This window comes from Rhinolophus sinicus, linkage group LG06, assembly GCF_036562045.2.
Source record: "Rhinolophus sinicus isolate RSC01 linkage group LG06, ASM3656204v1, whole genome shotgun sequence".
NCBI lineage: Eukaryota > Metazoa > Chordata > Mammalia > Chiroptera > Rhinolophidae > Rhinolophus > Rhinolophus sinicus.
The window spans coordinates 151,132,994-151,150,440 of NC_133756.1; the positions used below are offsets into that span (position 1 = coordinate 151,132,994).

The 17,447-nt window shown below is 38.6% G+C and overlaps 1 protein-coding gene across 1 annotated transcript in view; it reads left to right on the forward strand.

Annotated features, from left to right (window-relative positions):
• The window catches only part of HSD17B12 (hydroxysteroid 17-beta dehydrogenase 12), a 137,136-nt gene that overhangs the window by 74,022 nt on the left and 45,667 nt on the right, over positions 1-17,447 (forward strand). Inside the window, exon 4 of the mRNA XM_019746448.2 lies at positions 9,889-9,996. Coding sequence (XP_019602007.1) covers positions 9,889-9,996 — 108 coding nt within the window. The remainder of the gene's footprint in view (positions 1-9,888; positions 9,997-17,447) is intronic.

The following is a 17,447-nucleotide window of genomic DNA, read 5'->3' on the forward strand; positions in this document are numbered from 1 at the left end:
GTATTGATGTACTTATTACATCTTATTAGCAACTGAATCTAACATGGTTCAGGAAAAAAAGTTACTTGTACAGTATTTGCAACTTTTCTTTGCTAGAGATTATTATTATTATTATTTTAGAAAACGTATTTCTTTTTTTTTCCCTTTAACTTTCATTTATTTAAGTGTGTTTTTCCAGGACCCATCAGCTCCAAGTCAAGTAGTTGTTTCAATCTAGTTGTGAAGGGCACAGCTCACATTGGCCCATGCGGGGATCGAACCGGCAAACCTGGTGTTAGGAGCATTGAGCTCTAACCAACTGAGATAACCTGCCACCCTTGTTTTGTTTTTTAAAGAAATAAAATCAACTCTTAAGCTTTTTTTTAAATACCAACGTGAGAGACTCAGATCTTGTAAAGAATACGTTTTCCTTTGGCAAGTTTTCACAAAACCAGAATGGAATCTTGTAAGAACAAAGTGACAGGTTAAAATTAAAAGAGGTTATTAAAAAAAAAAAAAAGCTCAATCAGCAGTTTTAGAAAAACAGGACTGGGTGATATTTGGCTTCTAATTAATTTTAACTGTATTTCTCTTTGAAAGAAGGGAGGAATATTATGGAGGGTTATGAGAATATCTTTTTCACTTTCCAACTTGATTTTTAGTTCACGGTTATCCTCTGGCCCAAATCTCGTTGGTAGTAATTTCATTTTTCAAGTCAAGAAAGAGAAGAAGTAAGCTACCTCAAGAAAAAACTTGCTTTACTAAAAAATAACAGAGAAACATTTTATGTGATAAAAAATGCTAAGACATAGTTATAGCAACATTGCCTCATATGCAAAGCTGTGAAGCCTGTTTGAGCTGTGAGATATGATGGTTTATTTACCAGAATTCTAAAGCAAATGCCTAAAACCATTGTGTCCTCTCCCTTCCAGAAGCCGTGTGTCTAATCAATCATAAAATCCTTCAGAATCTAACTCAAGTCTCTCCCAGCTGGCCTGCCTCTCATTTCTACTGCTGCCTCTTTCCTTTGGGCCCTATTCTCTCACGGAACTAATGCAGCAGCTGCTATGTTCTCTCCCTGCCACCGTCACTTTTTATAACACTCTGTGTGTCCTCTCCTCTCCCACTAGGATTTCCTGTCTAAAACACAAGTGTGATCTTGTCACTTCCCAGCTTTAGAGCCTCTGCTATGTACTCATAACACAGGAGGAGATGTAGACTTGTTCCAGGGCTGCCTTCATAGGTGTTAACATAGGCCCCGTGTTTAGAAGGGCCCAGGCTTGGTTTTATGCTCTGCTGTCGCCATCTTGAAATTCTTAATAATTTTTTAACAGGGGGCTCCTGGATTTTTTGCACTGGGCCCCACAACTGATGTAGCTGGTCCTGCATGTTATCTTGGCACTCACAGCCTATACCAGCTTCCTTCTGCAGAGTATTTTCTTTCCATTTCTCCCTATGTGCCACATACTCCAACCACAGGGATTTTTACTACATGCTGTTCCCTTTCTCCCACTACCTGTCTTTGCCTGCTTTTCCCCCTTCTCTGTGTGGCCAATTCCTACTCAAGGACTCAATGCAAATATCACCTTCTATTTAAAATCCCACTCTGCAAGTGCGAGTTGCTTCTCTTTGCATGCTTTGTTCATATTTATTAGAGCAACAATTGGGTTCACTCATCATTCCTTCACCAAAATATGACCTATTGGGGGTATCTGCTATCATCCTCAGGGTAAAATCTGACATGTGGGCACTACTCAGTGTACTTTTTGGATTTATTCAGTTGAAACATATGTATTGAGGTCCTGTAGTGTAACAGGTACTGTTGGACTCTGAGTGTGTAGTGGTAAAGGAAAAACATACATGGACCCTGTTCTCATAGAGCTGACGATTTAGGGAGTGAGGTGCTTTGCCTGGCTGCAAATGCCTGTGCCCCTGAATTACTGAATGAGCACAGGCTAAGGTTTTAGGGTCTGAATGAAGGATGGGAAGTATTCTGCCTTCTTGACTAGTGGTGGTGGAATATTAGAAGCATTGGAATACCAGAGAATCTTACATTTGGAAGCTGTCCTCAGTTCATTTTGTGACGTTAAAGAGAAGGGTGGACATTAGCAGGGTTCTATGCTTCTTTCATCAAATCGGAGACACCACTGATCGTGAAACTATGATGCAGCTTATAAGCAGTAAGAAAGAGCAGTAACCAATTAAACTGATATGCCATTAGTGATAGAGCATCCTGGTTTCAAGGATGCTCTCAATAAAAATGCGCATCTTGGAATAGGTAAAACATAGTAATTCAAAGGTTAATCTCAAGCAAATTGAGTCAAAGAAATACTTGGACACTAAAGGCATGGGTAAAAATAGTATATCATGACAATTGATTCTATGGATGATACAGTAATAAATAAATCACTTTTTAAAGCAGAGTTGGATATGCATGGTCAACTTGAAAAAGGATATGCAGCTGATGCCAAGAGGAAAGATTTAGTGACACAGATAACGCTTACAGCAGCCTGTGCTGTTTAGGAAAAAATAACCAACTATATATGATGTAGTCATCCTCCTAGATATTGGCAGATACAAGAAAACATTTGTAGAAGACTTTACAGTTTCTAAAAATACATTCTCATGTGCTATGACATATAATCCTCACAAGAACCCTACAGAGTGGGTGTTATTTCTTCTTCTAACAGAATTCCTAAAGGTGAACAAAGCTTGAGTGAAGGGCCCTCGTCCATCGAGGGATTGAGCTGGCACCCAAGTCCAGGGCTGCTAATTGCATCCCATGCTTTTCCAAACAAACTCTGTGTCTTGGTCAGCTCGGGCTGCCATAATAAAATCTCATAGCCGTGGTATCTTAAACAACAGACCTTTATTTCTCTCAGTTCTGGAGACTGGGAAGTCCCAGATCAAGGTCTTGGCAGACTCAGTTCCTGGAGAGGGCCCACTTCCTGGCCTGTAGATGGCCGACTCCTCGCTGTGTGCTCACATGGCCTTCCCTTGGTGCCTGCCTGTGGGGAAGAGAGAGAGAGAACTCTATTTTCCTCCTGTTGTGAGGACACTGATCCCACCAGGAGGGCCTCACCCTCATGACCTCATCTAAACCTAATTACCTCTAGAAATACCATCCCGTTGGAGGTTTGGCCTTCAACATAAAAATTTGGGGGAGGCAAAAACATTCAGTTCTATAACACTCTGTTTCCATAGTTATTAGTAACGTCATCTTGGAATATTAAGTATAGTAATGTTAGGGATATTTTTTGCGTTTTTCTTAACTCAGAAAATAAAATTCAGATGTTTCCATTGGCATGCCTACCCCGACCCCCCACATGTAGAAAATACATATCCTTATTTGAAAATATCTTCAAAGGTGCCTTGTCCAAATTTCTGCAATGCCTGAACCAAGGGTAGACCTCTGAGTTTTCAAAAGAATCGGACCTATTCTTGCCCTATCAATAGAACAAATTCACGTGGCATAAGGTTTTTTATTTATTACAGATAGGTGTTCTAGTTAAATAGGTTGTAATGAATAAAGTATAATAACCTTGGCTTAAAATAAAGAAATACTTGGTTTGGGATGGAATCCTGATGATGCTATGATTAATTTTCTGATTTGACTGAAAGTGGGTCTCTATATGAGATTAATATTGTCATGAATATATATTTTCAAGGGCAGTGTAAAAAGGACCATTATTTGTATGGCATCTCTGATCATTATAATTAAATGGGCCTTTAAAAATGGAGCCAGATGAATTATTCCCTTCTAGGTCACAGTCACCTTTTCTCTGGAGCTATATAAGGGAGGCTTTCTCTGTGGAAAGATGTCTCACCCCAAGGGGTCAGGGGTGGAGGGAGGTGGCAAGGCCTGGGGGAAATAAAGAAAATAAGGAAAGGAGGGAAGTGGAGAGAATTTGGTTAGAGCACTTTTTATTCTTTGTTTTCCCCTAAAATTAGAGACAGCACAAAAGACTCATTTTACTTTTTACGTCTCTAAATATTGTAAAACATTTTATATAAAAATGGAGGGGTTTTTAAAAACATCCAATATATTTTTATAGTTATCAATTGAATTTAATGAATTTAGATTTAAGAAGATAAAATTGGTAGGCACTGAATATAGTACTATTTCTCCATGAGTTTCTCCTCTCTCGCTAATTCTCTTTTTTAGGACTGGGGATAGGAGAGTGGTCCACTGCTCAAATATCTTCACCCTTCATCTCCATGCCTCTGAGTTAAGCTCTTGGAGTACTTTATTCATGAGACTGATGGTTTCTCACAACTCTAAAATGTTTCTATTTGTATAAGAATGGCAGTGTCCGGGTAAGACAGATGAAGAACTGACTTGTTTCTCAATTTATCTTTAAATTGAGGCTTTAAAATGCCTGTAGTCAGTACCTTGTGTTATTATGTCTCATGGAGACATCACTTATCAACGTGTAGTTTTATTTCTATACAGAGGAGTTCAAGAAATATTGAGAAGATGATTTTAATGTGTTGGCCTAGATGTGTTTACTCATTGAACAGACATCTGAGTGACCTCTGCTATATGCCAGGCATTGTGCGAGGTGCTAGAAAGACAAGATGACAACAAAGAAGGATTTGTGTTTATTAGGAAATAGAGGCTCTTTGAATAACATGTTGTGGCAAGTGCTTAACAGGGTTATATGGAAGCTCTGTCTTTAGGGACAAAGCTGAGAGAGGAGCTTTACTTTGGAAGGAAATGGGAATCGTGAAAAGTCAGTCCACAGAGGTGGTGACACAGTTTGAATCTTAAATGATGAAAGTTATATTTGGAAAAGATGGGGAAGGGTAAATGTCACAGGAATTCATAATGGATAGTACCTGAAACTTGGGGAAAACAGATTGTTTATTTGGAGCAGATGTAGGGACAAAGGAGAATCTCTGTGTTATTGTTGGTTTTTATTAATAGAAAATTTGTAAATAATGCATGAGTTTATGTAGATTAGACCTATTTTCTAGCATTCTCAGACCTAATATCCCAGACATCCGGGGGAGAAATGCGGAAGGTGTTTCCATGGCCTCTCAAATTATTCTTTGAGAAAGACTGCTAAACTTAAAGAGATGTCAATTTGTTGAGCAACATGAAAATAATGATGGGAAGACCTAGAAGTATGTTAATCATACAGCTATTCTGAATATGTTCCTGACCTTTCTAGGTTTGAACCTAAAAATGTGTTAGTTTTAATATTGAGAGGTGCTTTTGCAGCATCTCGAGACTACTTATGGCTGTAGTTCCTTCTCTGTCAATTCCAGACTTGACCTTGAACTAATTCAGGATCCTCTGAGGAAAACTGAGCAGTATGACCGTAGGAGTGGGGCACCCATGCTCGGAGGTGATGGAATGGCTTGAGACAGTGGGGACATTCATTATCATATAGCTTTATGGTTATGAATAAGATATGCTTTCTATTATTCCATAATTGTGGTTATGTGGTTTTCAGTGGAATCGTAGATAAAAAGGGAATGGATGGTATCATCAGTTCAGCTATTTCTTAGCTTCATTACCTACCATTTAAGCCAGAGTTGATTTTTCTGCCTCCATTTCTAGTGAGTTGACTGCCTTGAGCACTCATGTTGCTCATCAAGTGTGTTTTGCTTCTTAGTGTTTGGTCTAAACCATTAGGCTGATAGACAGTGGGCCAAGACCATCTCAGATGCATTGCAATCTGAAAAATGAGAGGGGACATGATTATATTTGGCCACAAGTGTAAGTGGCAGGATGCCAGACCATCCAATTTCAAGTACTGAATGGATTAAATCAGGAGGAATAATCAACAGTATTGAGTATCTTTGCATAATGGTGTGTAGTATTCTAATAGTGGAATTCTTCAGTTCTTTATTTTCTTTAAGAATGTACAACCACAAGATTTTTACTGTGAGACACTGAACAAATGGAGAGCCTGGAGGGAATGCCACATTGTCATTCTTCAGAAATTTAATTGAAATGTTCAATGCAGCCTCAATAAAATCTGAGACTAAACAAGTAAGGATAACCAATAAACTTGAAAAAGAGTAATAATAAAGGAGTCTTGCACTGCCAGAAATATTAAAAATTATCTTAAAGCTAAAATGATTAAAAGTAGGGCATTATGAAAGAACAGAAAAATAGTCTAATAAGCAGACTGTGACTTGGGAATCAGAACCTGGGCGGTACAAGCCATCCACTGGCTTTGTACTCCCACCGCGCTCAGTCCTTGGACGTGGATGTCATGGGCAGGGCATGGGCTTGGTTCAGGCGACTCTGAAGCTGAGACACTCCCCGAAGGGGCTGATCCCCAAAAGCTGTCTGCTGATGATACTCCGCACTCGGGCAACCAGAATTTCTTCAAGACGACAAGTTGCAACCTCCAAATTCACTTGTTTGTATATCTTTCTCCTACACATTTGTAAGGGCATTGATTTTAACTTATCACAGTTCCTGCTCTGGAAGACAGACTTGACAGAGGCTGTCATCCCTTGAGCCTTTGTGGTAGGCAAGGGTCAAAGTACTGAGAAGTACCTTTCCAAAGGCTTCAGGAAAGTCCTTCTTCCCCAGCAGTGGGCTATTGCTGAGTTGTGACTGGTGGTCTTATGAAGAGCCTTGGGTTGGGAGGTGGTGAAGGCGGAGATTATGTGTCTATGGTACTATGTTGTATTATGTGTCTGTGGTACTTATTTCTGTCCTAGGTGCTTAGTACACCCTTGTGATGATGTTGAAAATGAGAGGACTCTTACTCATCTGGGTTGGCTTCTGTGGGTAGGATCGGATGAGGGCTGATAGGCTCTGGGAAGGAGGAAGATACCTAGATTTATTTCCCCAGGGCCTAAGGAAGCCAGCCACCTCCCACCTCAGCCTTTTAGAACACCTGTCATAGTTCTCTTCTGATGGCCTGGGCTCAGAGAGAGGCATCTCCTGTCATGTTCTTAGATAAGTGCTGCAATTTTTGATTCACACTCAACGTGGTGGTGGCAGTCGAGTGGTTCATGGAATCCTTGAAGCCCGTCCGTGGGCCTGGTTAGGAGCATGTATCCCATAATCCTGGGGAAGGACATGTGAGGGGAACCTGCTGGAATCTTCTGGGGGTTTTCCTCATCATATGAGGGACATATAATGGGGACACCCCATTTCTATCTCTAAACATTGCCGACTGCACAGGATACTTGAAACGGCAGTGGCCCTCTTGAAACCAGGAAGGGAGTCAGCCTAAGGGGATATGAGAGAAGGACAGAAAGACCCCGAGTCTTTTGTCACATTGTTGAGAAACTGAACAGAACAGACCCAAGTCCTTGCCTTCGCAAAACTTAATTCTAGTGGGAGCAGATGACAACAAACACATACATTATTAAAATACATAGTGTGTTGGGGGCGCGGGGTAGGCATGATGACAGCATAAAATAAAGCGGGGCAAGGGACAGGAATGCGGGGGAGGAGTGCTTGCTTTTTTAAAGGGCGGTCAAGGAAGGCTTCTCCGAGAAGGTAACGTTTGCTTAAAGACCCAACAGAGACAAGGGATGCCAAAGAGCATTCCAGGCAGAGGGAACAGTACTGTATTTGGAGAACATTCTGTGTTTAAAGAATTGCTAGAGGCCTCTGTGCCTAGAGATGGGGAGCGACTCGGGGAGTAAGTAGGTGGAGATGAGTTCAGAGAAGTATTAGGCTGTTGTCAGAGACGTTGGCTCTTTCTGTATGTGACATGGAACTTGGAGGTTTGTGAGGAGGGGAGGAAAATGTTAAAACTGTCAACATTTGTGTTAAAAATGAGACACCGGGTGGCCGGATGGCTCAGTTGGTTAGAGCGTGAGCTCTGATCATCAGGGTTGCCAGTTCCATTCCCACATGGGCCAGTGGGCTGCGCCCTCCACAACTTAGATTGAGGGACAACGATTTACAGCTGATGGGCCCTGGAGAAACACACTGTTCCCCAATATTCCCCAATAAAAAACAAAATTAAAAAAAGAGAACGCCCACAGTAGAGGCAGTGAAGATAAGAGAAAAATAGCAGCGTTAACTGAGCTAGAACATGATTCAGCGTAATCTGGGTGTAAGTTCAAAATTCTACTTTAGCTTGAAAAACTTGGATCAGAAGCCATTTTGTTTATTCTAATGTGAACACAAAGAAAGAACTTACTTAAGGGATCTTACTAAATAACATTCTTTCCAGAAAGGTCTCAGGATTTTATTTTAGTTGCATATCTATACCAGACTCCACAATATAAGCATACTCACCAAAATCCTGTGAGATTTAAAAGAGTAAATTTGACTCAGGGATTCTGAGGGGGTTTTTATTACTAGACAGAAATTTTCCTAAATGTCAGTATATGGTGCTAGTATGGCAACATACTGACTGCTTTTCTCCAAATAAAGAGATAAATTTATCTTATTCCTGAATAAAATTTGACATTTAATAAAAAATATCCTTCAGCCTTTTGATTTTTTTTTTCTTGTGAATTTGTGGCTCTAATAAAGGCAGAGTTCTTGACTCACTTCTGGTAAATTCTGTGAACCATTTACAGTAAACACATGTGGGACCAGCCGTTGTGAAATGACAACCCTGTATCTGTAGCTCCATTACATGAACACACATAATAATCCACGTACATTGGAAAGTAAGTATGCCTCTGACACCAGGTCAGTTGTTTTCCAGGTCAGTTATTAGCCTCTCTAGTTAATTCATGGATTCCTACCTAAGGTCAATACTTCTCATTGAGTCTGACTAAGAATCAAATCTCTCATGAACCAGCTCTTCAGTTTTAGACATAAATCCTTTTAAATCAAGACCGGAAACCTCCTTTGTGGATTAATGCTGCATATTCCGTGGTGAGCCAACATTAACTTCGAATGAAGAAAAATTTATTTTGGAAGCTGGATTTTTAAATTAATTCTTTTGAAGCCTCATCAAGTTCCAAAGAATAAGCTTTCTTAGCCCACTGAACTTTTACTAAGTAACGTGAGATGGGATTAGTCGAGGAGAGAAAGAGGAAACTGACATGTGTAGAGTGCCCCCTGTGTGCCCGTGGGTAACACCGGAGCCTCACACCCTGAGTTGAGTAGCCTTACCTGCATTCTCACAAGCGGATACGAGGCTCGTGGAGGATGCCCGTATGACAGGCTCAAGGAGGACATGTGACTTGCTCAAAGCCATTTGACAGATAAGTGTGGAAATGAAATTGGTACCCACGACTGGGTGACCTCACAGTCCATGCCATCTTCTCAGAGGGGCTCACTAGTGAAGGAAGCAGTAATCCTTCTAGTTACCTCAGGTGAGATGAGCTTTGTTTCTCCAGGGTCTCATTTCTGGATTTGTTATTTCCATGAGCTCCGTCTGCAAAGTAGAACACTGAGGTCTATCTTATGTCACTTTGTAGCTTTATTACTGTGCAATTTGTGTGGATTTTTAAATGTAGTGACTATGAACAATTAACCAAGCTCCTCAATTCCAATACGATCATATTTGTTTTGTTTTCATTTTAGTACGATGGACTTTTTGTTTTAACACTTCACATACTTTCAAATATTTTACACCATAAAGACTTTTCCCTGAAATTAGGAAGCATCAGTTTGCAATTAAAATCACAAAACCGGTGATATTTAGAGTATATAACAGTATGGTATAAATCATGTTTTGTTATTTGTATCTAAGGGTCTAAAAAATAGTCATTGATTTATAGAAGGAGAACTGATTAAGGGACACTCAGCCAACTCTGTGACAACGTTGGAGTTTTTATTGCAGATCTATTGTATTGACTCTATATCATCTCTTAGATGGTGTCATGCTCTAAATTATCCGGCTCTAAATTTCATATCAAGTTGCAGGGGGGAAAGAGTTTGAAAGGATAGTGACATCAAATGTTTATTTTTAATTACCATGTATTAATTTTCTCCCTTTCTCTCCATTTGTGTTTTTTCCCTAGGAGAAAAATTCAAAGTGGAAACAAGGACCATTGCTGTTGACTTTGCATCAGAAGATATTTATGATAAAATTAAAACAAGCTTGGCAGGTCTTGAAATTGGTGTTTTAGGTTTGTATCTTTATTGCCACATTTATATAAATGATTCTTGTATTTATCATTTGACTTTTACTGTGTACATTTTCTTTCTGGATGTTTGGTGTTCAGTTGGTAAAATGACTAGTGAGATGAAAATTGTCTTAATGCAATTGATCATTAGATGATGTTAATCTACATATGCTTGAATGTTTGTGTTTTTAGTTATATTTTCATGATTGTTTTATAATTTTGGTTGTTTTCCCTGCCTGCTTTATTTCTAGTCTCTCATTCTTTCTAAATATATTTAGAGATAGTTACATCATAATAGTCATTTAAAGTGGATGATGCCAACTCGTATTTACAGTTGAGGAAACAAAGGCTTAAAAAAGTGTTCCTCAGCCTTTTACTCATTATTACCCTCTGCCCCACGGAGCCTTTTTAGACATTATTTTCCCCTAATCTTCCCTCCCATGAAATTTTAATAACACAGATACACTGTATATCTCATTTATGTACTGGATGTATATCTGTGCTCCATACATAAAAATAATAACATCTCATACTCCCCACTCCTGAACCAATTTGTATCCCCTTAGGGGAGACATCCCCCCACTTGAAGGAGTGGCTTAGAGATTAGAGACTTGCCTAAGGTCGCGTAAAGACTGAATGGTGCAGCTAGGATTGAGCCCTCTTATTTTCCTTTTTTTCCGAGTCTACTACTACCTTTTGTTACACCTGAGCTACCTCGCTCTTATTACCAAACACTGATGTTTTTGCTGAGATATGGAAGGGTCGGACCTTGCTATCGAAAAAAATTCAGCAGATTACAAGGGAAAAAATGGGCTTTGCAAAGTTACCCACCATGCTCTGAGTCTTTTCTAGAAAGAAACGGGCATCTAGTTCAGAAAAACTTGGCTTCTTGACTGCACCTCTTTATCTCACTGCCTGAATTGATGTGAACCTGGTAATTGCCATTGTTTTCTCTATGGGGCTGTAAAAGGGAGAAAAATGGAAACCCTTTAAAAAATGTTTCCTAACATTTCTTTAGTCAAGACCCTACTTCCCTTCCTCATACTATAAAAGGATGGTCTTTTATTTCATAAGGCAATTCAGAAAAAAAAAAGTAAACACCTTTAGCCCTATGCAGTGCCCTTGGACCCGAGGCTTTGACATGCCATCTTTTTCTGCTCCTACCTGGTCCATACCACATGTCACCATGCCCCACCCTCCCACACTGCCATTCCCCCACCTACAGGAGCGCCACTTGCAAAATCAGAATGAAAACACAGGTCTAGTTTTTGCCTTGTATCCACAAATTCTTTTCTAATCCTTACTATATTGCCTGGAGTCTTTCACAAGTTGCTGTTCCTTAGCTTAGATCTGGCATACTTACAGAACCACTAACATCTGTAAAATCCTTTTTTAAACTTGCAAATCAATAGCAGCCATAACTTACCGTAACTTCTAGCTGTAGGCTAGACAGTCATAGTCTATCTTAATGTCTCTCAAGTGGTCGTGGACCAGAGAATGAAAGCTGGCTTAGGTAGGGAGGTGCATCGAGGGGCCCTAAAGAGAGAACACTTACCTTCAACTTGTGTTCTGAGAACAACCTTCTTTCAGAAGCAGTTTAGTTCATCACAGTGGTTCTTAGCATTACATACATGTTAGCTGCTTTTCACTGGGTAACTATAGATACTCAGGGACTAGACCACTGAAGATGGAAAATGTTGGGCGTCAGGTTGCTGCAGGATGGGAGGGTTATAAAGGGCACTGTTCATCTGGTCTTCCTGCGTCAGTATATGGAAAGTCTACAGTGTGCGCTTGGGCACAGTCGGTAGATCTGTTGTTAAGGGAGAGAGCACGGGGCATATGGTTCCCAAGCATGTTTTTGCTCCTTCTAGAATCCTAGGACTTGAGTCAATATATAAGCATTAATATTTAGATAAGACATAAGGATTGATATTTTCCTAGGCCACATATGCTAATGGAACCATCGTTTTTGTAGTCCAGCTCTTCAGTAACTGCTACCTGAGAGTTAGCAGTTTATCTTTCCCTCCCTCCCTTCCTTCATCAATGAATGAGATACAACAATGAACAAGAAAGCACCAGACTTCATGAAGTAAAATATTTTAATAGGAAAGACAACACTGAACAAAAATATTTATCTCGCATGAGTGTTGAGAAGGGAAGGGCGGGTTGTAACAAAAATATAAAAGGGAAGAGGGAATTGATATGGGGACAAATAATAAGCCAGTGGGGTAGGAAAAAGGAAGACTGAAGAAATATTTAGGAAGTTGATGAAGCAGGACTGTGTGAGCGATTGCAAGTGGGACGAAGAAGGGAGAACTCATGTATGACTTTCAGGTTTCTGGCCTGAGTGTCTGTGTCAATAGTGCTGCTTACTAAAATGCAGAATCCGGGAGGTGGATCCTTTTGGGGTTCGTCTAGGATGTCCAGGTGGGCTTGTTAACTTGGTAGTTGGCTATATGGATCTAGGTTTCAGTAGAGCTCTAAACTAGAAGTAGAGTTCGGAGATAAGTCATTTGTGAATAGTAATATTGAAGCAAATGAGACCCGCGATAATCCAAGGAGAATGTCGAGAATGTAAAGAAAAACCTGCGGACAGAGCTCTTTGTCGTTAAAGGCTGCCTGGAGTGAAGGAGGGATAATTTTTTGCACAAGTTCAGCACTGTCCATTCGAAATATAAACACAAGTGTAATTTTAACTTTTCTAGTAGCCACATTTTAAAACAGTTAACAAATGAAGTTAGTTATCATAATGTATTTTATTTTAACCCACTTATATCCAAAATAGTATTACTTTAGCATGTAACCCATATGAAAATTACTGAAAGATTTTGCATTCTTTTTCCATGATAGGTCTTCGAATCCAGTGTGTATTTTACATTTACAGCATATCTGTTGCATTTTAAGTGTTCCGTAGCCACACGTGCCTCGTGACGGACCTCTAGCCGTAGTTCATCTTGACTGTCTCTCGTCCTTGGTTGTGTGGGAAAGCCACAAATATAACTTCTAGATTTTTCTTAGGCTTTAATGTGGCTTTCAACTAGGGGCAGTTTTGCAGTATCTGGCAATGTCCAGAGACATTGCTGGTTGTCACTAATGGAGCAGCGGGCAGAGGAAGTTCTATTGGCCTCTAATGCACAAAGGTCAGTGATGCTGCTAAATATCCTACAATGCATAGGACAGCCTCCCACAGCAAAGAATTATCAGCCTAAAATATCAATAATGCTGTGGTTGAACAACCCTACTTTAAAGTTACACTATAATTAAACAGTTCTGATTGAATGCTTATTGAGACACACACACACACAGACACTATTTTTGTTTTCTAGTTGGTTACAGATCAATAATAATAATAATTGTAGGTGATATTTGCATAATCCTTTAAAGTTTATAGCAGTCCTTCCACATATGTTCTTATTAGCTGGCTATATGTTTAGTTTACTTCCCACTCTACCACAACTGTCTCCTTAATCATAAGCTTTGCATAATTATTATTGACAGTTATTAGCAGATATCTTATACTTATATTGCATTGTAATTTTAGTTTGTCAAGATTTTTTAGGGAACTATTAAAACACTTTTATGAGCTAAATTTTATCTTATTGCTAGGTCATATTTCAACTCTAACTCACAGTTCCTTCTCTAGTGTGGACGTAGAACTTGTGGGGCCTGGCGGGGATGGGGGAATTGATGTTTTGTTATGATTACTGGATCTGTAGCCCCTTCACCTTCTTTCTTCTCTCTCTCCTCCCCATCCAGATCCCACATACCCCACCTCTGTCTAGCAAGGGGGAAATAATTTTATTCATTCTCCTTCCTTCTCTGCTTAATGTCAGTCTTGCCTTTATAACATTCCCTAAAATAATCAACGCATGGCTTGATTTCTAGTAAAATCTAGCAATCCATATTAAGTCGTAGGAAGGATTTTTTTTTTCTACTGAATATTAATGAAACCCATAATGATAAAAGGAAAAATAAATCACCAAGGTACACTTCATTTGTTGGAATAGCATTAACCACCAAAGTATAGTCAGTGCTTAATAAAGAAAATTAGTACTTTCAGAACTTCAAAGGAAAATGCTAAAGCCCTTTGTCATGAGAGAAACATTACGTTTTCAATAAGATAAGTGGAAAGGAAACAGCCATGAATTGTGTGAATTTATACTAAAAGGTCACCATAACTTGATAAGACTCTATAAATGCGTAAGGTTGAGAAGTTGAAGAATAATTTTTAACTGTTATGTAAAATAAGTAAACATCTGCTATCTTATCTCAGGCAAATGTCAAGAAACACAGATTTGAGAAAGCTTAAAAAACTTCAGTTATTCAGAGAAAGTGAAAGTGACATCAGTATTCCTTTGAATAAGCAAACAATTGGTTAACAAAATGTGACTGCTCTAATGCTTACTTGATTCCTCAAGAGAGACTCTTGTGTGTGCTCCAAATTGGTTTGGAGGACTTTGCACAAACATTGCAGGAGGCATAATTTACCAAGGCCAAAGGAGTAGCCTTGGATTTCAAGTATGCCACAGATAAGACTTTTTTCAAATTCCACGATTATGACTTTGTAACTTTGAAAAAGTGACACTCTTTATTCTAGAAAACAAAATAGAAAGGTCCTCCTGGAAAAATATAGTTACTTGTGATTCACTTAACAAAAAATCAACTATAGCTTTATCAAGCTTTTAATGTATCCTATCCTATACCAAGAATTTCCCCAGGTCAAATGCTGTCAAGGTCTTTTCCACCCATACTGTCATGGTTTATATTAGTTGTAGAAACAAGAGACTCATTTGGTACAGGGTGACCTGTGGTGCTGTGCTAGCTTAGTGTATTCAGGCCTAGTTAATTACTTTCAAAAAACAAAATTCATCCTAGTAAATTTGAATATCTAATTGGCTTTATTAAGCAATTCATGAACTGGGCAGTATCCCATCTAGCACCTAAAATGGAGCCTAGGGATTGTACAAAATGCAAGATGTTTCTAGGAGGAAGGGTGAAGCTATTAACAAAAGAAAAGGAAGGATTATTTTTAGACCAAGATACCTTCTTTTTGAGGGTAAAGGAATGGCAAGGGTTTTTATCATGCAAATAGCCTTTTTTCTATGGGGTGGGGTAGAAATGGAGAGGGCCCACTTGAAAGATTACTTGGTACTTGACGAAAAAAATTCCAGACTCTTTGATTATGATTGTTTCTGGGAGAGGTTGAAACAGCAGTTAGGTCAGAATTAAATGTAGGTTTGGTATGGGTTTTAGCACAAGTGATGCCATTTTGGGCCAGTGTTTTTTTCTTGAACATTGCCCATCAACTTTTGTCGATTTGTATACAGTGCTCATAATTTCACAATACATATAAATAATAAATAATAAAAGATTGCAAAGAATTGTTAATTGCAAAAGCTGGAATAGACCTTACTATTCTTTTTTCTTTCTATACCCTTTATAAAGTGAATACTTGGTCCATTAAAGTACTTACTAGTTTATTTTTTAATTAGTATCCTTCCTTTCTCCTCAGCTGAATGCAAAAATATCTTTTGGTTATCCTGGCCCAGACAACCTTACAGTTTATGGGAAATACTTGGAAAGTGTATTCCATTTTTCCCTCCTAAAACCTATTTTCTAGAATGTTCTGGGATGGAGAATAGTCAAATGTTTGGAATATGTATCTTAAAAGATAGTTTGAGCAGAGATGAAGAGTTAAGATCAAACAAACTTTTTTTTTTAATGGTTTCATTTATTTTCTGGTTACATTTCTTTTTTATTTTTAATTTTTCAGTTACAGTTGACATACAATATTATATTAGTGTCAGATGTACAACACAGTGTTTAGACATTTATGTAACTTACGAAGTGGTCATCTTGATAAATCTAGTCCCCATCTGACACCATACATATTATTGACTATATTTCTTATGCTGTACTTTACACCCCCATGACTATTTTGTAACTATCAATGTGTACTTCCTAATCACTTCCCTTTTTTCACTAACTCTCCCCTTTATCCATTCATCCATTGGTGGACATCCAAGTTGCCTTCATATCTTGGCTGTTGTAATAATGCTGCAATGAACATATGGATGCATATATCCCTTTGAAGTACTGTTTTGGGCTTTCTTTGGATAAATACCTAGAAGTGGGATTACTGGGTCCTTCTTTGTCTCTCATTATAGCCTTTGTTTTAAAGTTTACTTTGTTTGGTACAAGTATTGCTACCCCAGCTTTATTTTTTCTCATTTCCATTTTAATGAACTGTCTTTGTCCATACCTTTATTTTCAGTCTGTGTGTGTCTTTCAATCTGAAGTGAGTCTCTTGTGTGCAGCATATAAAAGGGTTTTGTTTTCTTATCTATTCAGCCACCCTAAGTCTTTTGATTGGATCATTTAATCCATTTACATTTAAAGAATTGTTGATAGGTATGTAGTTATTGCCATTATTCATGTTTTTTATCTTTTTCTTCTTAAAGAAGTTTCTTTAATATTTCTTGTAGTACTGGTTTGGTTGTTTGTTATGAACTCCATTTGCTTTTTCTTGTCTGGGAAGCTCTTTATCTCTCCTTAGTTTTAAATGATAACTTTGTTGGGTAGAGTGATCTTGGTTGTAGTTGCTTGCTTTTCATCACTTTGAATATTTCCTGCCTCTCCCTTCTGGTTTGCAAAGTTTCTGTTGAAAAAAATCAGTTGACAGTCTTATGGGAGCTCCCTTGTAGTTAACTAACAGTGTTTCTCTCGCTGCTTTTAAGAGTCTTTGTCTTTAACCTTTAGCATTTTAATTATGATGTATCTTGTTGTGGGCCTGTTTGGGTTCATCTTGTTTAGCACTCTCTGTGCTTTCTGGGCTTGTATGTCTATTTCCTTCACCAGGTTAGGGAAGTTTTCCATCATTATTTCTTCAAATAAGTTTTCAATTACTTGTCCTGTCTCTTCCTGTGGTACTCCTATGATGCGAATGATGTTTCATGTTGTCCCAGAGGCCCCTTAAACGGCTCTCATTGTTTTGGGTTGTTTTTTTTTTTTTTTTTTCTATTCTGATTGGGTATTTTCTGCTGCCATGTCTTCCAAATTGCTGATTCAAACCTCTGCATCTAATCTACTATTGATTCCCTCTAATGTATTTTCTGTTTCAGTTATTGTATCCATTTCTGAGTGGTTCTTTTTTTTGTTTTCTCTCTCCTTTTTGTTTGCTCTTTGTTGAAGTTCTCATGTAGCTCATTGAGCATCCTTATAACCAGTGTTTTAACTGTGCATCTAGTAGATTGCTTGCCTCCATTTTGTTTAGTTTTTTTCCTGGGGCTTTATTCTGATCTTTCTTTTGGGACATGTTTCTTCATGTCCTCATTTTGGGTGCTTTCCTGTGTTTGTTTCTATGTATAAGTAGAGGTGCTGTGTCTACCTCTGTTTACACTCAAGTTTTCAAGCTTCTTAAAAAAAGACCCAAGAGTATTGGCTTCCAAATGGCA